This window comes from Physeter macrocephalus, chromosome 8, assembly GCF_002837175.3.
Source record: "Physeter macrocephalus isolate SW-GA chromosome 8, ASM283717v5, whole genome shotgun sequence".
In the NCBI taxonomy this organism is placed as follows: Eukaryota; Metazoa; Chordata; class Mammalia; order Artiodactyla; family Physeteridae; genus Physeter; species Physeter macrocephalus.
The window spans coordinates 128,069,521-128,095,937 of NC_041221.1; the positions used below are offsets into that span (position 1 = coordinate 128,069,521).

The 26,417-nt window shown below is 34.8% G+C and overlaps 1 protein-coding gene across 5 annotated transcripts in view; it reads right to left on the reverse strand.

The window, feature by feature from the left end:
- The window catches only part of RAPGEF6 (Rap guanine nucleotide exchange factor 6), a 221,817-nt gene that overhangs the window by 137,346 nt on the left and 58,054 nt on the right, over positions 1-26,417 (reverse strand). For all 5 annotated transcript variants that reach the window (XM_028493199.2, XM_028493202.2, XM_024115980.3 and 2 more), the window contains exons 5-6: positions 24,319-24,388; positions 1,023-1,166 (exon numbers count right to left, since the gene is read on the reverse strand). In XM_028493199.2, coding sequence (XP_028349000.1) covers positions 1,023-1,166; positions 24,319-24,388 — 214 coding nt within the window. The remainder of the gene's footprint in view (positions 1-1,022; positions 1,167-24,318; positions 24,389-26,417) is intronic.

Sequence of the window (26,417 nt, forward strand, 5' to 3'; positions counted from 1 at the left end):
TCAACAAAACAAACAACCCAATCCAAAAATGGGCAGAAGATCTAAAGAGACATTTCTCCAAAGAAGATATACAGATTGCCAACAAACACATGAAAGGATGCTCAACATCAGTAATCATTAGAGAAATGCAAATCAAAACTAAATGTGGTATCACCTCACATCAGTCAGAATGGCCATCATGAAAAAATCTACAAACAATAAACGGTGGAGAGGGTGTGGAGAAAAGGGAACCCTCTTGCACTGTTGGTAGAATATAAATTGATTCAGTCACTATGGAGAACAGTATGGAGGTTCCTTAAAAAACTAAGAATAGAACTACCATATGACCCAGCAATTCCACTACTAGGCATACACCCTGAGAAAACCATAATTCAAAAAGAGTCATGTACCACAATGTTCAGTGCAGCTCTATTTACAATAGCCAGGTCATGGAAGCAACTTAAGTGTCCATCAACAGATGAATGGATAAAGTTTGTAGTGAGGTGGATGGACCTAGAGTCTGTTATACAGAGTGAAGTAAGTCAGAAAGAGAAAAACAAATACCATATGCTAAGACATATATATGGAATGTTAAAAAAAAAAAAAAAAAAAAAAAAAGAAAAGGTTCTGAAGAACCTCAGGGTAGGACAGGAATAAAGATGCAGACATAGAGAATGGACTTGAGGACCCAGGGATGGGGAAGGGTACGCTGGGATGAAGTGAGAGAGTGGAATGGACATATATACAATACCAAATGTAAAACAGAAAGCTAGTGGGAAGCAGCCACATAGCACAGGGAGATCCACTCAGTGCTTTGTGACCACCTAGAGAGATGGGATAAGGCGGATGGGAGGGAGAAGCAAGAGGGAGGAGATACGGGGATATAAGTATATGTATAGCTGATTCACTTTGTTATAAAGCAGAGACTAACACACCATTGTAAAGCAATTATACTCCAATAAAGATGTTAAAATATATATGTAAATTAAGTACACTGCATATGAACTAAGAAATACCCATGAAATGTTCCTAAATATACTCACAGAAAGATAGTTGTTAATGTCCACATCATCAGTAATAGTTTGGCGTTCTCCTTTACAGTTAATTTTCCGAAACCGTCGTCGAGACTGTCTGGCAGGAATTTCTCTTTGTAGAATACTATCTTCATTATCTTTGGAATTCTCTACCTGAAACACATGTTCACATTCCTGATTAAACATCCAATTTTTCCATATTACTGACAGTCTATGGAGTTTTAACAGGCGCATAAGGAGGCTTCATTTTCTACTTGCACGAAACTGCCTCAAGAAAACAGTCTGTATAGGACAATGCTCATGACTTCAAAAAGACTAAAGGTGACGTTATTATAAAGATCTGGAGACCACAGTTTCCTTCCAGGAAATAGTCCCTCTTGCTCACATAAACATACATCCTCTAAGTAAAGTCATTTACCAGAAATGAAGGCTGTTAACTACACCTACACATTCAATAATTACAACTTCTGAGTTAGTCTAATTACAAACTGCCTGATTATACACATATTTTATTTAGCAAACAATCATGGTTATGACTTCATGAATTGCTAAACAGTGAAACAAAAATGCTTTATGCATTATTCTTTGATGTCCATCTTAATGTGTGAAAATAGTCCAGAATAAATAAGGCTGGCATCTTCTAAGGAAGAAGGGAAAACTAACATTTATTGAGCGCTTAAAACAGGACAGCATGGATATATGTTATACTATTTAGTTTACACAACAGCCCTGTAATCAGGTATTACTATTTCTGGTTTATACGTGAATAAAGTAAAATCCAGAAAGATCAGCGACTTTTCAGTCTCACAACAGTGGTACTTATTAAAGGTGACCTGGCATACAGGCCTGGTTCCAAAACTTATGCTACTGATACAAGACTACATTGCCAGGGGAGGGGGGCAGGGAGAGGAAAGAAATAGGTGAGGGAGATTAACAGGTATAAACTTCCAGCTGTAAAACAAATGAGTCGTGGATATGAAATATACAGCATGAGGAATAGTCAATAGTTATGTAATATCAATATCTTTGTATGATGACAGATTATAACTGGACTTATTGTGGTCATCATTTTGAAATGTACAGAAATACCAAATCACTACTTTGGGTAAAAGGAACTAACATAGTGTTCTGGGTCAATTACACTTCAAAAACAAAGAAACTTATAGAAAAAGAGATCAGACTTATGGTTCCCAGAGGTGGGGGCTGAGGGGAGCAGGAATTGGATGAAGGCAGTCAGAAGATACAAACTTCCAGTTATAAGACAAATAAGTACTAGGGATGTAATGTCAACATGATAAATATAATTAACACTGTTATATGTTATATATGAAAGTTGTTAAGAGACCAAATCCTAAGCGTTCTCATCACAAGAAAAATAATTTTTTTCTATTTCTTTAATTTTCTATCTATATGAGATAATTGTTGGTCTCTAAACTTACTGTGATTTATCACTTCATGATGTATGTAAGTCAAACCATTATGCCTTAAACTGATACAGTGCTGTATGTAAATTATATCTCAATAAAACTAGAAGAAAAAAAGACTACCTTTCCTATCTAATGACAGAGTACACCATAATTTTTAGAAATTACTTTTAGAAAGGAATATTGACATGCTCTAAAGTAGACTTTATAATTAACCTCACATCCAATAAATAACAAATGGTAATTTCAGCTTTTTCCTTCAACCACTTTTCCTGCTAATGTCATATGTCTTGCTGATATCAAAAATTTCCTAGTCACCCAAGTATGAAATTCCAACATTTCCAATTCCCCTGCTTGTCTCAATATCTTATCTTCAATCATTTCTTAGAACCTGTCAAATCTTTGTTTAGAAATCCCTTTCACAATGCCTTTTATTTCATTCCCATTACCCCCATTCTTTATTCAAGTCTTAATCACTTCAGTCCTGAACTTGCTGCTTCTGTCATGTTCCTCTCCAATTCCATCTGGCATGGTCAGATAAATCATCATTATGTCAGGTCTCCTGTTCAAAATGCTACAATGGACCTCTAATGGTTACAAAATAAATTTTAAACTATTATATTTGATATTCCAAATCATACATGCTCCATTCCCAAAATATTTTTATCACTTTATCTTATACATGGAAGCCTGGAAAACCTACTCCCGTATCCTCCTCCCCATAAAAAATCCTCTCACATAAAAGCTCTAATGAGATATGCAAAATTTCCTGATGATTTCTCAGAAAGAGTTGATGTCTAAGCTGTTCTGTAGGTTTGAGAGTTCAAGAGTAAGTGGCAGCCAAGTCAGTGTGACTATTCATGGGTCTCTATACATAAATAACTTACATTCTGCTAAGTAACTTTACTTATTTCCTCAATTTCTGTTATCCTATCCATATCTTCATATGCTGAAACACTACCAATCATTTAAGACACATCTCAACTGCCATCTCTTCCATAACCACAAGAGACATTCCTTTTGACTGCTTTACTGTGTGCACACAACCTGGACTTCTCATAAACAGGACTGCCTTCAGGCATTTACATACATATGCATTATTTCTGCCTAGAAGCCCAGGCCTCCTTTGCTAACATCTCAGCATCCTACACATACCTCATGACCCAGTTCAAACAACGCTACCTCTGCCTCAAGAGGTAGGTGCTACCCCTTCTATAGCACTAAGCATACTGACCGTAATTATTAGATAAGCCTACCTCACTACAAGCTCCCTAGTATAGGAAGTGCACTGTATTTACATTCATCTTTGTTCACTTATCCGAAACATTTGCCAAAATGGGCATTACATTAAATTCTTTCTTTCTCCCCAAATATCTTAAGCCCTTGGAAGTATGTATAAGATACTCAAGAAATATACAGGCAGGCAGAATAAGTTACTGAATACTACTCTTCTGAAAAGTAAAATCCAGAAGAGACAGGGGCTTGATTTCCAACTTAAAACTACAGAATTTTGTATAGGTAGCAAATACATGTCACCTCCTTGAGAGTCAATTTCCTTTTCTAAAAAATGATGGGAGAACCATTCTATTTTCTAAATCACTACGCTAGGCCAAGTACCAGAAACTATTACTTATGTCCTTTAAGGCTCACAACATAGCTACTCTTTCTGTATTAACGGATGGTGCAGAGTCTCATAAAACTTAAGTATTTCACAGAAGTGGGTGAGTAACATTTCAAAAACCAAGTGTGGGGACTTCCCTGGTGGTCCAGTGGCTAAGACTCTGCACTCTCAATGCAGGGGGCCCCGGTTCGATCCTTGGTTGGGGAACTAGATCCCACATGCAAGCCGCAACTAAAGATCCCACATGCTGCAATGAAGATCCCACCTGCCACAACTAAGACCTGGTGCAGCCAAAATTAAATAAATGAATGAATGAATGAATATTTTTTTTTAAAAAAACAAGTGTGACTAAGAAGTTCATCTCCTTCATACTGCCCTATCCCACAGGATGAACTAGATTATTTATTTTAGGTAAAATTCCAGTTATCATATCCATATTCTTAGATCTTTCAATAGCTACCATTTATTGAGCAAAAGCAGAGATTTAAACAATAAAGGCTTTTCAAAATAGAAACAGTAGTAAATTAAATTTAGGAAAGGAGTTTCTAGCCTTAAAAATGTGGGGTGGGCTTCCCTGGTGGTGCAGTGGTTGAGAGTCCGCCTGCCGATGCAGGGGACACGGGTTCGTGCCCCGGTCTGGGAAGATCCCACATGCTGCGGAGCAGCTAGGCCCGTGAGCCATGGCCGCTGAGCCTGCGCGTCCGGAGCCTGTGCTCCGCAACAAGAGAGGCCACAACAGTGAGAGGCCCGCGTACTGGAGAGAAAAAAAAAAAAAAAAAAATGTGGGGCAAAGTACCAAATGAAAGGAAAAAACCAAACAATGGATAAAGGATTAAGCACCCTTAGTAAAGCTCCCGCTGATTACAACTGAAATGTGAGTTTTAAAAATGAAACCTCACAAACACATACTGAAATGGCAGAAAAGTAAGGAATCCAAATGCAAAGAAAGAAGTGAAAGCAAAATGCCAGGAAGTAGGCTAGCAACAAAGCCCCAATCTACCAGATGATTTCTCAACTTTAGAGACAAGACCTTCCACTTTGATGGTTGTAAGGAACGAGAGAGATAGGAAATAAAATAGAGAATCCAACAAAGGCAGGGAATCCAAAGGAGACTTACTCATTCCAAAGAGCTACACCCTCACTGCAAGAGCCCATCCTGCAGAAGGGAGAGGAAGAAAACTTGGTTAGCACTGAGAAAAGGACTGCTGGGGGTGGAGGGAGTTCAAAACAGAAGCCATCCTTCAGGCAGGTCTGTAGTTTTAATTCATAATACCTTAAGCACATAAAAAAATTTAAAGAAGTTCAGGACTAAAAACATACATGCAACCGGCAAAAACAAATCAAAACCTCTCTGCAAGAATGCAACTTTAACCCAAACCTCAAGGAATTCCCACACCCAAAGTTCAACACATATGAAGTCATGTACAAATATACCAAACAAACAAACAAACAAACAAAAACCCAAAAACAAAAAACCAAAAACCCCAACAACAACAAAACCCAATCACGAGAGACATAATGAGCAATAATGGACAGAAAAAAGGTAGCAGAATCACACCTGCAAATATTCCAATATTGGAAGTATCAGAAAATATAAAGCTATAATAATAAAAAAAAAACTTTAAACAAAAAGAAACTTGAAAATGAGCCAGAGATTATAAATAGCAACCAAACAGGTAAGGATTCACCAGGACAAAAAAAAAAAAAAAAAAAAATTCCTCCCCAAGTGCCCTTCCTCCCCACTGCCAGGCTAGCAAATAGACAGTAACAAGAAAGAGCCATCTACCTTCGAAAAAGGGTTGAGAACATGGAAATATATCCTGTCTGAAACACAAGAGCACAGAGAAGGCCTAAAACTGAGGGTGGAACAGGAACACTTAGAAAAATCTTCCAAAAAACCAGTCCCACCCCTAAGCACAAAGTAACACTAGAGAAATTGGATGGTGCGCTGAAGGTAACCTGAAAGTAACAATAACAACAACAAAAATCCAAACCTAACTCAATTCTAGCAGAAGAGGTGTGTTCATCTCCAGGCCTGAACACTGTCTACCCTCTGTCTTTATTGCTCTACATACAATATCTAGTATCAAACACAAAATAACGACTCACATAAAAAGGATTAAAAAAAAAAACCCAATCCACTGCCAAGAGACACGGCAATCAACAGAGCAATCCCTGAAAATTAAGAGATGACCCAGATGAATATCAGACAGAATTTAAAACAACTATAATATGGTAATGGTTCAGCGGAAAAGGTGGACAATATAACTAGACAGATGGAGCAGACATAAGTATTAAAGTGAAAAAGTCAGAAACGAAAAACATGGTACTAAAGATGAAGAATGCCTTTGATAAGCTCATCAGCAGACCGGATACAATCAAGTTAAGAATCAATGAACTTAAACATAGGTCAACAGAAATTACCCAGAGTGAAAGAGGGGCAGGGAGAGAGGAAGAGAGATTAAGTAAAAAAGAAAAATGAAGGAATTAAATGGTGTATTAAGATATACTAAAAAGAGGATTAGTAAATTGGGAAAACAGAGCTAAAAAAAATAAAAGAGTATGTACCACAAAGTCAGGATGAGATGAAAAACAAGAAAAAAATCTTAAGAAATATAGAGAATAGGACTTCCCTGGTGGTGCACTGGTTAAGAATCCGCCTGCCAATTCAGGGGATATGGGTTCAAGTCCTGGTCTGGGAAGATTCCACATGCCTTGGAGCAACTAAGCCCATGCGCCCCAACTACTGAGACTGCGCTCTAGAGCCCGAAAGCCACAACTACTGAAGACCGCGTGCCTAGAGCCCACGCTCCGCAACAAGAGAAGCCACCGCAATGAGAGTCCCACATACCACAATGAAGAGTATCCTCGCTCACCACAACTAGAGAAAGTCCACGCGCAGCAACGAAGACCCAACACAGCCCCCCAAAATAAAATAATTAAGAAAAAAGAAATATAGAGAATAAGCTGAAAATATTTAACATATATTTAAACAAAGTTCAAGAAAATAATAGAAAAATGAAGACAATGTCCAAAGAGAAAATGAGATTTTTTTTAGTTAAAAAAAAAAAAAAAAGACAGCCCAAAGCTCTCCAACAAATCCAAATCAGGATACTTAAAAACTACAACTACAAATCCACACAGAAAAGATAAAAGACTTTCAACGCAGCCAGAAGGAAACAACAGATCAGCTATAAAGGAAGGGCATTAAATTAATAACTGCCCTCTCAAAAAACAACAGATGCCACAAAACAGAATGTATTGACTGCTGAGAAAAAAAAAAAGGATTTTTCTCCTAAAATTGCATTTACAGCAAAACAATCCTTAAGAATACAAAATAAAGCTATTTTCAGGCAAAATTAAGAAAAAGAACAATACACTCAGTTGAAATGTTTACCAACAAAACCCCTTTATTAAAGAAAAATTTAAAGAGTGTGCCTCAGATATAACACAAATGGTCCCATTAGTAAGGTCTCAAATCCAAGAAATAACTAAAAGCAAAGAAATGCTAAATACATGGTTAAATCTGAGCAAATAACAACTTCATAAAACAATAAAGTAAGACAAAATTTGTGTAATAAGTAAGTAGAACTAAAATACTGGTCAAGAGCCATTACATTTGGATATAGTGGCCAGCATTAAACTTTTATCAACTTTACTACTTATTAACTTCGGTTGTTTTTAAGTAACCTGGAATTAGCAAGAAAAGAATAGACCAAATACAGTATCTAAGGGAATACTGGAGGAGGGAGTTGAGAGTGGAAAAAAAGAACTTACTATATTATATATAGAGAGTAAAAATAACAAGAGGGAAAAAAAGTAGAATATATACAAAGCACATGAAAGTAAATCCAAAAAGTAAAAGTAAATCCAAACCTGTCAGAAAGCACAAAGAATGTAAACAGAAGAATCTTCTCAGGTTAAAAAAAAAATCTTATACCAAATGCAGAAAAAGAGTTAGTTAACAGCCTCCCAAGTACTGAGGCCCACAGAACCCAGATACAAAGATAACAAAAGAGTACTAGAAATTAAATTACGAGCTAACATCTCACTAAGAAATAATGAATGCAAGAATCCTAAACTCAATTATCAAATTAAGCCTAGAAACTCAGAAAAATGCAACAAATAACTCAGGCTGAGCATTTACTGGGAATGTAAGGGTAGTTTAATATTATAAAAATCTATTAATATAAATCATATTAAGAGACCAAAGGAGAAAAGGGCACAGATCTCTGTAACAAAGGCAGAAAAAAACGTTTTTAATCAATTTCAGTAACCTTTCCTGATAAAAATTTTTAACACTACCTTTTGATACTCAAGATACCATTTTAAGTTATGAACTTTTCAGAGACTCCCAATAGTTTTTTGATATTTCTTTGCTTTCTGACACAAGAAATCCTAGTCTAATACATTTCCTGCTCCACATGTGATGTAAGCTATTATTTTATGGAGGCTTATATTGTTTTAGTGGGGAAATACTATTTACTCACCATAATCTGGGCTCTTATAAACACTAGTAATCACTAAAACTACTTTTTTGTTGCTGCTTCTAAGCTTTTGCAATGAATAGCCCTAAGAAATACGTTTTTTTCATAAAGTGAACCAACTTGGGAAATATTTTTAAGACAAATGCTGACATATCCTATTCAAATTTTGGACTAGAGTTTTACTTATATCTTTTATTTTGTACAACTCTTTTTCTTTTATATTGGGGAAAAATGATTCCTAATGACAATAATATATACATATATTAACTACATTATATTAATTGTAATCATTGTAAATTAAATTTAATTACATCCAATTAAATTAAATGTACCTTAATAACAAAAAATTTCTCTTTATACACTTAGGTTATCTATACACATGTATGTTATATATACATATATAATAGCTTTAACAGTATCAACATTACCACCAACATCCTGATACTACATAATCGGTTCCTAATGATTTATGTATATAAGATTATATATGTAAGTATATATTAATTATCATTACATAAGTTACATACATGTAAGTATATGTAATGTGTCTACACACACACATATCTACATAAAACTTTTAAAATATTGTCATTACTACTAAAAATGAAACTACTGACCCTTTCTGTCCTCATGAGATACCCCATTAAAAATTCAAAGACAAAATATTGTCTTTTAAAGTCACCAGAGGGCTCCCCCGGTGGCGCAGTGGTTAAGAATCTGCCTGCCAATGCAGGAAACATGGATTCGATCCCTGGTCCGGAAAGATCCCACATGGCGCGAAGCAACTAACCTCATGTGCCACAACCACTGAGCCTGCACTCTAGAGCCTGAGAGCCACAACTTCTGAGCCATGAGCCACAACTACTGAAGCCCGCACACCTAGAGCCTGTGCTTCACAACAAGAGAAGCCACTGCACTGCAACGAAGACCCAATGCAGCCAAAAAATAAATAAATAAAAATTTTTTAAAAAAATTGTTCTTAAAGTCACTAGAAATAAAAACTCCTGGAAATTAAACCAACAATTTTACATATAATAAATTCACTTTTTAAAAAAGAGTTATTTTTCTCCTTTTTGAATTATTTTAAGTATTTAAAAACTTTACTTGGCTCCACTAAGCAGCTCATCTTTCTCAGGTTTTTTCGGGCTCTTCTTGCTTTTTTACTGTTCCAAATGTATTAGGCACAAAACAACAACCATTCTGATGGTATTTTTCATTGAAATCTCATTAAATTCACAAGATAATCTAAGGAAAATGAATACCTTTATGATGATAACTCCTTAGTTGAGAACATGGTATCTCATTTTTTCGTTCAAGCTGCATTTTATATTTTTGCGGAGCATTTAAAAACAATGTCTTTGCAAATTTGTTAAGTTTATGCTAAAGTATTTTACGTAGTTATTGTAAATATAGTCTCATATGACATTTATTTATGTCACAGGTCAATTTCTTGATCTCCATAGAAAATCTGCTGGGATTTTCATGGGGATTACACTTAATTTTTTTATCAATTTGGAGACAATTTATAACTTAAAAATATTGATTCTTTCAACTGATCTAGAGTTGAGGAGGAGTTCAAAAATTTTTTATGGTTTTCTGTGTAGGGGGTCTCCTATAACTTTTGTTATTTATTCTGATGTATATGGATGTTTTTGACATTTATAAATGGTTTGCTTACTAAATTCTATTTTTCTAACATTTTGTTGCTCATAAATATAAATACAGTTGATTTCTGTATATGAACAAGTACCGAGTGACCCTGCTGAAATGATTTATTAATTCTAAAAGTTCACATGTAGTTATTTTTGGATTTTCTATATGCAAATCACGTCATTTGTGACAGTTTTACATTTTCATTTCTAATCTATCTTTTTCCCCTTGCCTAAATGCACTATATAGGACTTTTTAGACATTGGGTTTGGAGTGAGCTTTGACATATTCCTGAATGCCAGGAAAAGGTTTTCAATGTTTATTGTAAGGTTTGTGCAGATACCTTTAATAAGATTATGAAAGTTTCCCTCTTTTCCTAGCTTGCTAAAAGTTTTAAAAATCCTCATAAATGTGTTTTGAGTATTATCAAATGCTTTTTTTTGTATCTATAGAGATGATCATTTGACGTCTTTCTCTAATTATATTAATATAATGAATCAGGGCTTCCCTGGTGGCGCAGTGGTTGAGAGTCCGCCTGCCAGTGCAGGGGATACGGGTTCGATCCTTGGTCCAGGAGGATCCCACATGCTGCGAAGCGACTGAGCCCGTGTGCCACGGCTGCTGAGCCTGTGCTCAGGAGCCCGGAGGCCACGGCTGCTGAGCCCACATGCCACAACTGCTGCAGCCTGCACGCCTAGAGCCCGTGCTCCGGGGTGAGAGAGGCCACCGCAATGAGAAGCCCGCACACTGCAACGAAGAGTAGCCCCCCGCTCGCCACTACGAGAGAAAGCCCGTGCACAGCAGCGAAGACCCAACACAGCCAAAAACAAATAAATAAATTTATATTAAAAATATATATATAAAATGAATCATACGATTTTCAAATACTAAAACAATCTTGCAACTACAGAAATAAATTCAACTTTGTCATGATATTTTATCCTCTTTATATATCACTCGGATTTGATTTCCTAATATTTGAAGATTTAAAAATCTATTTTCATTTTAAAAATGACCTGTAATACTGCTTTTGGGTAATATCCTTGTTAGGTTTTGCTCTCAAAATTAAACTGGGCTCTTACACAATGTTATATGTCACTAGTATCTCAATAAAAAAAAAAAAATTAAAGTGGGCTCATTAAGGGAACATATTCAATTTTTTTTCTCTGTTTCCAGTTAGACTTCATGTATTTCTTCTTTAAATGTTTGGAAAAATTCACCAGTGAAACCATGTGGGTCTGAATTTCTAAATGGAAGGTCTTTAATTACAGGTTCTCTTTCTTTCTATATATTGGATTATGCAGATTTTCTGTTTGTGTGAGGGTGTGTGCCAGTTTTGGTAAGCTGTGTATTTCAAGGAATTTGACTCTCCAAAATCACAAACTTATTTGTTTAAAATTTTCATAATATCCTTTCTTTTGTTACTTTTTTTAAAGTTCATTAGATCCATAGAGTACTGTATCTTTTCTCACTCCTGACATAGGTTATGTACTATCTGTTTCGTTCTTGATTATTTTTGGCAGGGATTTATCAATTTTATTATTCTTTTCTGAGAACGAACTTTTGCCTTTGCTGATTCTTCTTAAGTTTGCTTGACATGCCACTGATTTTTATATTTATCTTTATTATTGCTTGGTTTCTAATTTCTGTTGGTATAGTTTGCTGCTTTCTAATTTCCTGATGTGGATACTTAACTCATCTAATGTCAGCCTTTCATTCTAACAGCATTAAGGCTTACATTGCTCAGCAAGGAAGACTTAAAATGAATTTCATGTTTTGATATGCTATCTTCATTCAGTTCAAAACATTTTCTCATTTTCATAGTGACTCTTCTTTGACAAGTGATTTAACGTATACTCCTGAATTTCAAAAGCAGTATTTTGTTCCAGTTGTGTTTTTGTAATTGTTTTTTTTTTAAATTAATTCCATGGTGGTCAAAAACTATAAATTGTAAAATTTAAAATCTTTTCTTTTTTGAGCTTTATGTCCCGCCTATGGTCAACTTTTAAAAATATTCCATGTGCACTTGAAAAGCAGATGTATTCTACTACTGATGAATGTAGTATTCTCTATATGCCTATTAGGCAGAGTGCTGTTTCCTTAAAACCTCAAGAACCAACCTCCGCTAGCTTCAAACTTATCTTCTGCAGCTTTCTCACTTCTTTCAGCCTTCATAGAATTGAAGACCGTTAGGACCTTGCACTAGGTTGCGTTTTGGCTTAAGGGAATGTCGTGGCTGGTATGATATTCTAATCCAGACCACTAAAACTTTCACCCTTCGGGCAATAAGGCTGTTTCACTTCCTTACCATTCGTGTGTTCATTGTCGTTAACACTTTTAATTTCCTTCGAAAACATATCCTTTGCAATCACAACTTGGTTAAGTGTTTGGCACAAGAGGCCTAGCTTTCGGCCTATCTCAGCTTTCAACATGCCTTCCTCACTAAGCTTAATCATTTCTAGCTTTTGATTTAAACTGAGAGATGTGCAACTCTTCCTTTCACTTGAGCACTTAGAGGCCATTGTAGAGTTATTAACTACCCTAATTTCAATACTGTTGTGTCTCAGGGAAGAGGGAAGCCTGGCGATAGGAAGAGAGATGGGAGAGCAGCCAGTCAGTGGAGCAGTCAAAACACATACAACATTTATATGCGTGTGGCTCATGATGCATCAAAACAATTATAATAGTAACATCAGAGATCACTGTTAACAAATATAATAAAAAATGGCACCAACAGACTTGCTTGATGTAGTTGCTACAAACCTTTGATTTGTTAAAAAAAAAAAAAAAAAAAAGTATTTGCAAGGTGCAATAAAACAAAGTGTGCCTGTAGTCAACATGTATTTAGATAAACCCATATATTTATTCTTTCCATTGTCCTTTGTTCCACATCTCTGTGCTTCCATCTGAGATCCTCTCCTGCCTGAAAAATTCTTTTAGTAAACTGAGTACTGGTCTACTGATGAAAAATTTTCTTAGCTTTTGTGTGAAAATCTTTAAATTCCTTAACTAATGAAGGTAAAATTACCACTGTGTTTTACTGTTGCTCCTTTAGAAGTAATGGTTTTTGTTCTGTCTTACTAGTTTTATGACTTTCCCTTTACTTTTGGTTCTCATTAGTTTTACTATGATGTGTTTATGCATTAAGTTTCTTTGCGTTTATCCTGCTTTGAGTTTGTAACATCATACAGAAAAACCTGAATGAACTTTTTGGCCAACTATAAAATCTGTGAGTTGACATCTTTTTACTTCTGGAAAATTCTCTTACCTTTTCTAATAATACGGTCATTCTCTCCTGTCCTTCTGTGACTCCAATTACACATAGATAAGACCTTTTCACTCTCAGTCTCCCAAGGCAATAGAAATAAAAATGAAAATAAACAACTGGGACCTAATCAAATTTACAAGCTTTTGCACAGCAAAGGAAACCATAAACAAAACTAAAAGACAACATACAGAATGGGAGAAAATATATGCAAGTGATGTGACTGACAGGGGATTAATCTCCAAAATATACAAACAGCTCATACAACTCAACAACAAAAAAAAGCCCCATCGAAAAATGGGCAGAAGACCTAAAGAGATAGTTCTCCAAAGAAGACATACAGATGGCCAACAGTCACATGAAAAGATGCACAAAATCGCTAATTATTAGAGAAATGCAAATCAAAACTACAATGAGGTACCACCTCACACCAGTCAGAATGGTCATCATTAAAAAGTCTACAAATAACAAATGCTGGAGAGGATGTGGAGAAAGGGGAACCCGCCTACACTGTTGGTGGGAATGTAAGTTGGTGTAGCCACTGTGGAAAACAGCATGGACATTCCTCACAAAATTAAATACACAATTACCATATGATCCAGCAATCCCACTCCTGGGTATCTATCCAGACAAAACTATAATTCAAGAAGATGCATACATCCCTGTGTTCATAGCAGCACTATTCACAATAGCCAAGACATGAAAGCAACCTAAATGTCCACCGACAGATGAATGGATAAAGAAAATGTGGTACGCATATACAATGGAATACTACTCAGCCACAAAAAAGAACAAAATAATGCCATTTGCAGCAACATGGATGCAAATAGAGATTATCATACTAAGTGAAGTGAGTCAGAAATAGAAAGACAAATACTACTATATGATATCATTTATATGTGGAATCTAAAATATGACACAAATGAACTTATCTATGAAACAGAAACAGAATTGCAGATGTAGAGAATAGACTGGTGGTTGCCAAGGGGGAGGTGGTGGGAGAGGGAGGGAAATAGCCAAGACATGAAAGCAACCTAAATGTCCACCGACAGATGAATGGATAAAGAAAATGTGGTACGCATATACAATGGAATACTACTCAGCCACAAAAAAGAACAAAATAATGCCATTTGCAGCAACATGGATGCAAATAGAGATTATCATACTAAGTGAAGTGAGTCAGAAATAGAAAGACAAATACTACTATATGATATCATTTATATGTGGAATCTAAAATATGACACAAATGAACTTATCTATGAAACAGAAACAGAATTGCAGATGTAGAGAATAGACTGGTGGTTGCCAAGGGGGAGGTGGTGGGAGAGGGAGGGATTGGGAGGTATATATAGAATGGATAAACAACAAGGTCCTACTGTACAGTGCAGGGAACTATATTCAATATCCTGTGATAAACCATAATGGAAAAAGAGTATGAAAAAGAATGTATATATGTATAACTGAGTCACTCTGCCATACAGCCGTAATTGTAAATCAACTACACTTCAATAAAAAAGAAATCAGCCCAGAAAAAGAAATAAAATTTGAAAAAGAAAGAAAAGACCTTTTCACTCTATTGCCTGTCTCCTACCCTCCATCATATTTGATTTTTCCTTGGATCTGTCTACAGTTGACCCTTCAACAATGTGGGGGTTAGGGGTGCTTGACCCTCCATGAAGTTTAAAATCTGTGTATAACTTTACAGTTGGCCCTCTGTATCCACAGTTCCACATCTGCAGATTCAACCAACTGTGGATCGTGTAGTACTGTAGTATGTATTTTAAAAAAACCCGAATGTGGGACTTCCCTGGTGATCCAGTGGCTAAGACTCCGTGCTCCAAATGCAGAGGGCCTGGGTTCAATCCCTGGTCAGGGAACTAGATCCCACATGTCACAACTAAGACTCTGCATGCTGCAACTAAAGATCCCACATACTGCAACTAAAGGTCCCACATACTGCAACTAAAGGTCCCACGTGCCACAACTGGGACTGGTGCAGCCAAATAAGTAAATAAATATTAAAAAAAAAACAAAAAACAAAAAAAACCTGTAAGACATGCCGAGTTCAAACCAGTGTCATTCAAAACAGCCACTCTATTTTCTTCCCACTTATCATTCAATTCCTTAAGTCTCTATTCAGGTAAGTTTTACCTTCTGTTTAATCTATCTGAGATTTTATTTTCAGTTAGAGATGTTTCTAGTTGTAGAATCTGGGATTAATTCTTTCATTTTATAGTTTCCAATCTTCTACTGAAATGTGTATATGTTATCTCTGATATTTGGGATCTCCTGCGAGTTTGTTAGTATCGTCTCCTTTTCATTCTCTTTCGTTTCTGACCACTTTTAGATGTATTCCACAGATCTGATACGTAGTATATTTTCACTATTGTTATTTTGCAAATTCTGTAATTTCAGTATGTATTTACTTACTCTTTGACAGAAAGTTGTTTGATAGGTTTAAAAATTTTAAAGTGTAGCCTATATATTTTTTGTTATTAGTAAAGTTTCATTGAATATAATTAGAAAGTGTTTTCAGTATATCTACTTTATGGAAATTACTGATTTTTTTTGGGGGGGGGGTGAACATATGATCAATTTTTGTGAATGTGCATTGGACACCTGAGATGGTGTAGTATAATGCTGTAGAATACAACATATATTCATAAAAACCACCTTACTGTTTATTCTGTTTAGGTCTTCTATCTCATTTTTTGTCTACCTGATCTATTTTATACTAAGAATAGAGAATTATGTTCTATTTTGTAGCATATTTCTGTCTCACTGAATCTCCTGTAATTTTTGCTTTATACAGAGGGTTTCTGTGTAATATGCTGCAGAGAAATTCATGTGTTGTATCTTTACTGTAAATTGTGAGTTTTAGCATCAAATAATATGCCCCCTCCTATGTCACAGTTAATGCTTTTTGGATTGAATTCTACTTTGGTATTAAGATTACTGTTATCTGCCCCCTTTTTATTTTCACTTGTTTAGTATACCATTGTCCACTGAATCATTTGATTCAGGAATCACAGAAGTGTCTCTTATAAACAGTATATAGTTGTTGGGTCTCCTTTTGTGAGCCAAATTGAGAATCTTTTCCTAATAATAGGTGGATGAAGCACATTCACATTTACTGGTATGACTAATATTTTCAGTCTCAATTCTGTGATAACATTTTATAATTATGTGTATTTTACTATACTTATTTCTCTAAGAAACATGTATTCTTTGTTTTTTAATAAAAAATTTTTTTGGTACTTAGGAAGACCTTATTTTTGTTTTAGTGATTACTTCTGTACTTAAACCGTTTAAATGCCCTTTGTCCTTGTATTCTTTTCCTTTTTCTCATATAATTTTAAAAAATTGAGATATAATTCACATACCATAAAATTCACCCTTTTAAAGTATACAATTCAGTGATTTTTGATATACTCACAAAGTTATACAGTCATTACCATTATCTATTCCACAACATTTTCAACATCACAAAAAGGAACCTCATACCCAACCATTAGCATCTACTTTTTCTCTCTATGGATTTACCTGTTCTGAATATTTCATATGAACAGAATCACACAATATATGGCCTTTGCTGTCTGGCTTCTTTTACTTAGAATAATGTTTCCAAGGTTCATCCATGTTGTAGCATGTATTGAAATTTGATTCCTTTTTACCATAGAATAATATTGCATCATGTGCACATATAATATTTTCTATTCACTTAACAAGGTGATGAATATTTGTTTTTTTCCACTTTTTTAGCTATTATAAATAATGCTATGAACATTAGTGTGCAAGATTTTATGTGAACGAACGTTTTCAATTCTCTTGGGTATATACTTGATGGGTCAATGGTAATTCTATTTTTAACTGTTTGAGGAGTTGTCAAACTATTCTCCAAAGTGGTTTCACCATTTTACATTTCTACCAGCAATGTATGAAGACCGATTTCTATACACCCTCGCCAATACCTGTTACCATCCACCTGTCTTATTATTACCCTTTTACTATGTGTTGGCAAAGAATCTTCATTGGGCCTCTTGTGTTTCTACACATTTTGCTGGGTTTGCCAAGAATGAAAATCCTAACCACTCATTATGTGGGCCATTTCTCAGAGCTGTGTTTGTAGCAAGCAATCTTGAAGGATGAAGTAATGTTTCCTACTGGAAAAAGAAAAAGCCCACTTACTATAAAAGCACCATATTTATTCACCAAGCTCAGTGTTTCTTAGCTGCAATGCAAACCTACTCTATGCAAGGCATCCACCTGGGCCATCCAGCATAACCTACACAAGACCTAGGGAACAAGGGGAACCTACAGAAATATGCTAATTATTATGCTGCTCACTATACCATGAGTAATGAAATTCTCTCTGACCCAAGACATGTTTTGGTCTCGTGTCTTCTGCCAACATCCATGAAATAACTAGTAAACTGTTAGCTTTTAAATATAGTAAAATCAAATGTTAGACTGGATATTATCTAATTTAACAGTTTGTATTGGTATTTTAACTCTCTTCCCTTTTGTTTATGCAACAGACAATGATCAGTAAGATTATTTTTTCCTATTTCACTCTCCCTTTTCCTTTTTTATTTGTATTATTTCTACTTTGTCACAAAATATAACGTATGTCCAGTAGTCTTCCCCTCACATCCCTATCTTTTAGTCTTAGCAGTACATCCATGTATTTTAAATGCTCGTCTTCACTTCTTTTGCTGAGGTATTCCCAGTTATCTCTCAACTGGATAAAATATACTCCAGTAGACTCCTTAAAAAACAGCTCAAGAGTACCTAATTCCCTAAAAACTTACATACTGCAAGCTGTTTTTCCTCAACCTTGATATGTAAAAGAATGTGGCTGAATATAAAAACTTTGGTTCATACTTTTTCTTGGAGTTTTTAAAATGCTGCTCCCCTGTTGCCTTGTTTTGGATGCCTCAGTGAAATTTAAAATGTCTGAACCAGTGCAGTTCTTTTGTCTTTAGAAGTTATGTAATGTTTTTGCTTGGAAGCATAAGGATTTTTTATCTTTCCCCAGTATCCAGTGGACCCTTTCAATGTAAAGATGTGAATCTTTTTCAATTTCTGGAGAATTTTCTTTGAATATAGCTTTAAATACTAGTTCTTTTTCACTAATTTTTCTTTCTTGGGACTCTAAAATTATGAATGTTATCCCTCCATTGCCTGTCTTTAATTTCCACTATTTTCTCTGACACTTTTTCCAGCTTTAAGACTGCAGAGAACAATGTATAAGCTTAAGGTGTACAACAGTGTTAATACATTTACATATTACAAGATGATTACCACCATAGCTTTAGCTAACATCTCCATCACGTCACAGTTACCATTTTTGCAGTGAGATGGTTTAAGATCTGTTCTCCTAGTGACTTTCAAGTATATAACACAGTAATTCTGACACTTTTACTTCATTCTTGTGTCATTTTCATTCATTTGGTTCTTTTCCTGCTTTTCTTCAATGCACCTTATTTTCATTTGACTCTATTCCCCCCGGGGGACCTTATAATTTATTTATTACTAAAATATTTTTTTCTTTGTTTTCCATTCCTTTACTAAGTTCATATTCTTTTTACTCCTTTTTTGGGGGGGGGCGATTTTCTTTTCCTGGTTTTTAAATTACTGATTCTACATATTTTTTGTTTTTGTTTTTCAATGTCCTCAATTGGTTGATTGAATATATTTAACTCTGGAGTGCGGCCACACTCTTCATCTGCATGATGGTTTTTCTGGGGTGGCGAGGAATTTTTTTCTCAGTTGACATGTAATAATTTTCATTTTCTTTTATTTTTGTAATACCTACATATGGATTTATCAAGTTCCCCTTTTTACCTTTTTGTGGTATTAGGATGTCTTACAAAACTCCTAGTTTAACAGCATCTCTTTTGCCAAATACTTTGAAGTCCAGATGTTTTAAGATACATTTTTCTTTTTGTTTTGCTAGTGGAAGGAGAGGTTGTAAGACTTGGATTTTGTTTTCATTTTGGCTTGTAGGCACCTAAAACTTACCCATGTGCTGCTTCTTCACCACTTAAATGCCAAAGAGAGCTTGTTTCCTTTTTATCTTTTATCTTAACCCTAAAGCTACACATTTAGATGACTACTCTGAAAATTATTCATAATATTAAAAAACTTCACTGTAGTCTCTGTTCTGATCTATCATATGCATACGTACACACACACATATTTAATTTTAAACTTAGCATGGAATTAGTCTTTCCAACAGTACAGGTTAACCCTAGGTCCATTTGCTAGCTTCCATTTTCTGTGTTTTCTACAGATCTGCTTGGTTGGCCTTTGCTCATCACAAACCCTTGATAAGGGTTGGGAGTAGAGATGGAGTGTGAGAAATAACATGCTGGGAAATGGTGATTTCTCTCTTTTTATTTACAATTATTTTCAAGTTTGAGCATCCTCTGTCTTCAAGTTATGCTGTGAGCATGGTTTGTGTATAGACTACTTATACCCTTCTTGTAGGTCTACACTGTTTTTAGAGGAAATATTGGGAGACAGGTAGTTAAGTGGTTACCACTGTCTTCAGCTACCCAGAAGAAGAAAGATTTAAAAGTTTAATTAAAACAATGAACTAATAAAATTCTATAAAGCAATACATATTTTTAAAAGTTTAATAATCTTGCCATGGGAAGGTCTTTCTTTTTTTTTCTTTTTTTTTTTTTTTTTTTTGTGGTATACGGGCCTCCCTCTGTTGTGGTCTCTCCCGTTGCGGAGCACAGGCTCCGGACGCGCAGGCTCAGCGGCCATGGCTCACGGGCCCAGCCGCTCTGCGGCATGTGGGATCCTCCCAGACCGGGGCGCGAACCCGGTTCCCCTGCATCGGCAGGCGGACGCGCAACCACTGCGCCACCAGGGAAGCCCGGGAAGGTCTTTCTAATAAGCATGACTTCAAAAAGTTGTAAGAGGAAAAACACTCAACAGATTAAAAAAATATATAACTGACATAAAATTTACTTCAGACTAAAGTTAAAAAATGATAAACAGCTTCTTATAACAAAAGGGTTCGTTTACCTAGTAATAAAAAGCTTTCATGAACAAATAAGGAATAATCCAAGTAGAAAAATGGGCAAGAGACACGGATAATAATAAAAATAAACCCTCCATAAAGCATATGAGAACATACACAGGTAATTTAAAACGAGATTTCATTATAATGTGTCAAATTAAGATGACTAACCTATCAGGTGATGAAGGTGTTTAGAAACAGGTGTTCCCAATCACCAGTGGTTACTCAAATTTGTAGAAATACATATGTAATAAAAGTATTTGATAGAACTTATCAAAATAGTAAACATTACTTATAAACATATGTATACTTGGACCAAGCATTTTTATGAATTCTAAATAATTTTACCTAAAAAAATACACTTAAGGGGGCTTCCCTGGTGGCGCAGTGTTTGAGAGTCCGCCTGCCGATGCAGGGGACACGGGTTTGTGCCGCGGTCCGGGAAGATCCCACATGCCGCGGAGCGGCTAGGCCCGTAAGCCATGGCCGCTGAGCCTGCGCGTCCGGAGCCTGTGCTCCGCAACGGGAGAGACCACAACAGTGAGAGGCCCGCGTACCAAAAAAAACAAACAAAAAAAAATACACTTAGGTATCAAAGATTTATGCTATTACAAAATGTTCAGTACAATTTTGTATTTCCAAGGATGTAATAATAGTGAAAAACTGAAAAAAAAAAATCAAGATTCATCAATATGGTGGAATAAAAACAAAATCCTCAGAAACTTCAGGGACAAAAATCTTAAAATTATTTTAGATTATTTTCTCCTATAACTCATAAAGCATTTTTAACTATGCTGATCATCAATAAAATACTGTTTTTGAATTTAAAAATTACCAATCATAAATATATACACTTGATGTGATTATTTGGGGTGATTTAAAAAATTTTATATATACACATACTTTTTTTTCCCCGAAACATTTGGGTATAAATTGAAGAGAGAGTGATTCTTGACCCTAAAATATGTCAACATGTATTTCCCAAGAACAAGAATTTTGTCTTACATAACCCCAGTACAATAATCAAAATCAGTAAATTCAATATTATCTAAACCACAGTCCATGTTCAAATTTCACCAACTGTGCCAACATTATCATTTATAGTTACTCCCCTCTCCTGCCTCCAAGATTTAATGCAAGATAAAAAGCATTGTATTTAGTTATATCTCTTTTTTTTCTCCTTTAATATGAAACAGTTCCTCAGTCTTTCTGTGATGTTTCTTAACGCTGGGATATTTAGAAAGTATAGGACCTCAATTTTTAGAATGTCTTCCATTCGGTTTGTCAGCTATTTACTACTGATTAGCTGCAGGCAGGCATTTCTGGCAGGAATATATCTCAGAGGTGATGTTCTGTCCTCCTCAGTGCATCATATCAGGAGTAGTGTATCACTTTATGCCTATATTGATGGTGGTAGCAATAATTTTTGCTACAGTGGTTTCCTCCACGTTTCCCCATCAGAAATTTGGTAATTTTTCCTTTCATAAATGATTTGTGGGGAGATACAATGAGACTATGTAAGTATCCTGTTTCTCAACAAACATTAGTCACAAGTTTTGGCATTCATCAACGATTTTCTAACTTAATCATTCCTTCTAGACTTATTAGTTGGCATTTAACTATCAGGAAGACCTCTTCCTTTTCATTCATTCATATCATTAGAAATTAACAAATTCTTTATTATACAGTAGGGTACCATCAATCACTATACATTTTTATTTGGATTCTCAAACTGTCCCAGATTTGGCCAATGGGAGTCCCTTCAATCTGGTTCCTCTGTCCTTTTGCCAGGTTCCTATAATTCTCTGAATACTTCCTTACTTTATAAGGTAGGTGATGGAAATATTTCATATTTTGACACAGGTAGGTTTTAAGTGGCATACATTTGTAATATCAATAAATTGTACTCTTAAAATATGTGTATATGTGTATGTTAATACTCTAGCTAGTAGTGCTTTCTACATTGTTATGAGCAAGCAATTTTAAAACTGTCTTAGGTATAAGTAAACGTTTTGATGATGATGGAAACCAAGTTTCTCACTGTTAGTGAAAGGAGGTACAAATAAGCAAAATGAGAAAAACAGAATAAACTCTAGATTTTAAACACAGGTACACAGAAACAAAGAAATAAATACAGAGGTGTATATATAAGTGTGTATGTATGTGTATACATACACTCACACGTATATTTTCTAGCTCTGTTCAGTGAAAGGCCCTACAAGCAATAAAGCACCTGGAGCAATGAAAACAGCTGGCTGCCAGATCTTGGTTACTAGATACTGCTTTAGAAACAGAAAAGGCTAACTCCCGGTTTGGGGCAAGAAAAGTACAACTCCTCCCTTTAATCTAAAAGGAAAATTAATTTAATTGTTAATAAATTTAGTAATTAACTTAATATCTTAAACTGTATATTTAAAAATGGCTAAAATGGTAAATTTCATGTTAAGTGTATTTTACCACAATAAAACAAGACCAAAAAAACAATGTACAAGGTGGATGGAGCTTAATCCACGTATAATTTATGGTCCTCCCTCTGTATTCATAGATTCAACGAACCACAGACTGTGTAGTACTGTAGTATTTACTACTGAAAAATATCTGAATGTAAGTGGACTGAGCAGTTCAAATTCATGTTGTTTAAGGGTCAACTGTATAGGAGAACACTATGGCAAAAGCACTATTTTTTTCCCATAAAGTATGAGAAATATAAAATACATCAACTGACAAATAACTGAGAAAACAGTACTGCCTGAGGCAGTTTTCTTGCCATGTCCCTCAATGCATTTATTTAGAGGAAAGGGTTCTGAGACCTTAACAGATATGCCATGTATACCAACACTTAAAGAAAATAATGTCAAACAATACCTAGTCTAAGCCTTGAACAAACTTGAAAACAAATAACATTCACTGAATATTTACTACGCAGATAGCACTCTGCAATACTATAGAAGACACAAACAGAATAAGAAATAATCGCCTTTTAGGAGCTTAAAATCCAGTGGTTTATATGAAATTTAGGACACTAAGCTCATGATAACAGAGATGACCCAGTTTGGGGAAAAGAAAACAGAATCTACCTGAAGATGTCAATCTGACTGTAACACCATGAAATGGAAAAGTGGTTTAGTTTTGAGCCCTGATATTAAAAGACTTCATTAAGAATTCAACCTCGTTTCTCAAGTTTAAATCAAATCAGATGACATGATCATTTACATGAGATCCTAGTAGGACAAAGAGTCCATTCAGTATTAACTATTTTCTAGTAAGGTTATCTCAGAACAAAGCAAAAGGGCGCTGTGTTCTGGATTCTTCAAATGGTAAGGGAAAAAAGTCTTATTTTCTATAGTTACATCAACTACCTAGCTTTCTCAGGAAAAAGTAAAGAATTATTCCTTAAATACACTCTTAAAACTATTAAGATTTAAACCATTTCTTACTTGGATATAATTGTATCTCTTTTTTTCTACCTCTTTCCCTCAAGTCCAGGGTACAGAACATGGATGCTCAAAGATTATTAACTAAATTGAATAGGAAAATCAGGGTCTCCTTTCAGAGCTCTTATTTAAATTTTCTGATAGAAGTAGTAAAAGAAATTACCAAATTTGCAACATTTTATATATAACTGCATCCCTTTCAAGGATCAGAAAAAACTTTAAAGTGGATGAAAATGTATCGAACTTGGTATATAGTTTGATGCTACTTAGTAAAATATTTTAAAAGTCACAGTAATGGAACCTCCTTGAGTGTTTAAAAGCCTACTACATTTAAAGCTGAAAATGAAGCATATCAAAAAACAATTTCAGTATTCTTTAAAATTCTTACCACAATCATTTCTGAAGGCTCTAATACAAGACAATCACATCCTCTTTTTCCTCCAAACTGCTTACCAAAACTATAAAAACAGAAAAATAATTTCTTTAGCAAAGGTTATAAATAAAATGCATCAATATAGAAAAAATGAACCAAAAAAACCTACATGTTAACCAAGAAATTCTGATCCTATCAGGTATACTAATAAGATTTTTTTAAAAAAACAAAACAAAAACTTCCTTTTACTTGCCGAGATATAAATGGTCTCGATACACAGTTGTGTGATAATTATTTTAAAAATTCTGCCTTTAACTAATCTCTAAAACTGATTATAAAAGATATCTGCCTAATCTCAAATTCTGAACATCTATTAATAAGTGTTGAATTCAGGTAAAACCACATCTACTAAAGAGTGAAGCCACAATTATGGAATATTTTTAAAAAGTAAATCTTTGAGAGTGATATTAGATAACAGATAGAAAAAAACTTTAAAAGTATTTACACTTGAATATACTAAAAAATGTAGTGAGATATAGAAGTGGTTTATTTTTTAAAAACAGTATTGGAGCCACTGGCTAGCTCTTTGGAAAAAATTAAAAATGCAGTAGTACTAAAAGAAAATTTGAGTATTTTTATGTTATTTGTCTGAGAGAAAGATTTCTAAGCAAATCAAAAAAGAAAGCACACTCATAAAGGAAAAAATTGATGTTTTCATTTTAAAAGACAAACTGAATTTTTTAAAAGGTGGGATATGAAAAAAATACTAGATACAAAAGGTTAACATACTTAATATGCAGAGTGTACATAAAAGAAATTATAAAAGCACTCTAAAATATTATAAAATGGAAATTAAGTACCATGGATAATTATAAAATATTAATATTATTACAAAAATAATTTTAAAATTCCAATAATAACAGAAGCAAAACTATAAAAAATAAACTTAATAAAGAAATACAGAAGTCATTTATAAAAAACAACTACGCAATTTTATTGATGGACTGAAAATAGGGCCTAATAAAAGAAGTGATATAACATACACTTACAAAGAAACTCAATATTATAAAAATGTCAATTCTCCACAAAGTATAAGGTTACATACAAATACTAGTTTATAGCCAAATCCTAATCAAAATACAAATGAACTTACTTTTGAACATAACAAAAAAGTCACTGCTGTTTTTTCTTAAGCAGTAGCCTGTATTATTTTTGTTATTTTCCCCAAAATATTCCTACCTCATCTAATACATAAAACAATGAAAAGGAAATTTGCAAAAGTTTGCTTTCATTCAAGATGGAATAACAGGGACTGGATTTACTCGCCTATGTGAAAAAACTGGAAAATCAGACAAAACATTAAACAACAGTTTCAAGACTTCGGAAAGCAGGCAGGACAGGGATGTGATTCCTTAGAGAGGGAATTAAAAAACTAAGATGACCCCTAGAATATCCCAATTTTACTAAGTACAGGCAATTTCTAGGCCACAATGCAAGAAGGGACAAACCTAACAGAGCCTGCCAATCTCACTGAATTGAAGAGACAGAGACAGTTTTGGGGTGCGGGTGATGGAGGAAAGATCTAATTTATAGGGCAGGATAAAGGAAAGGAGGGAGCAGCAGAGAAAGAGAGGAAGAGAGACAGAACAAGAATGTGCACGAGAGTGCATGCATGAGTGCACATATGTGCGCTGGTGATCTTCAGAAAGGTTCCATTGAACCTCTGGGTGAATAATATGAAAATGTGAGAAAAATACAAATACTAGCCACAGTGGAAAGACCACATAATACATGGAGCATTGAGTGGAATCTTCAGGAATCCATTTTCTTTGTAATGTGATAAATTAGTCCTACATTAAGGAAGTGCTGGACTCATTCAAACAAATATTAAGACTAAAAATGGATTCCAATTAGCTAAACTACATGTCAGAAGAAAGCCTAATACTACACTAAAGAAATACAACAAAAGCTGGAACCCAGCAACATAAAAGTTGCAAAGTCCTACATCCAGTAAAGCAAAACAAAAAACAGGCATGCAAATAGGAATATATGATCCACAGCCAAAGAAAAACCAATCAATAAAAACAGAACCAGAGCTGTCAGCAGTGAGGGAA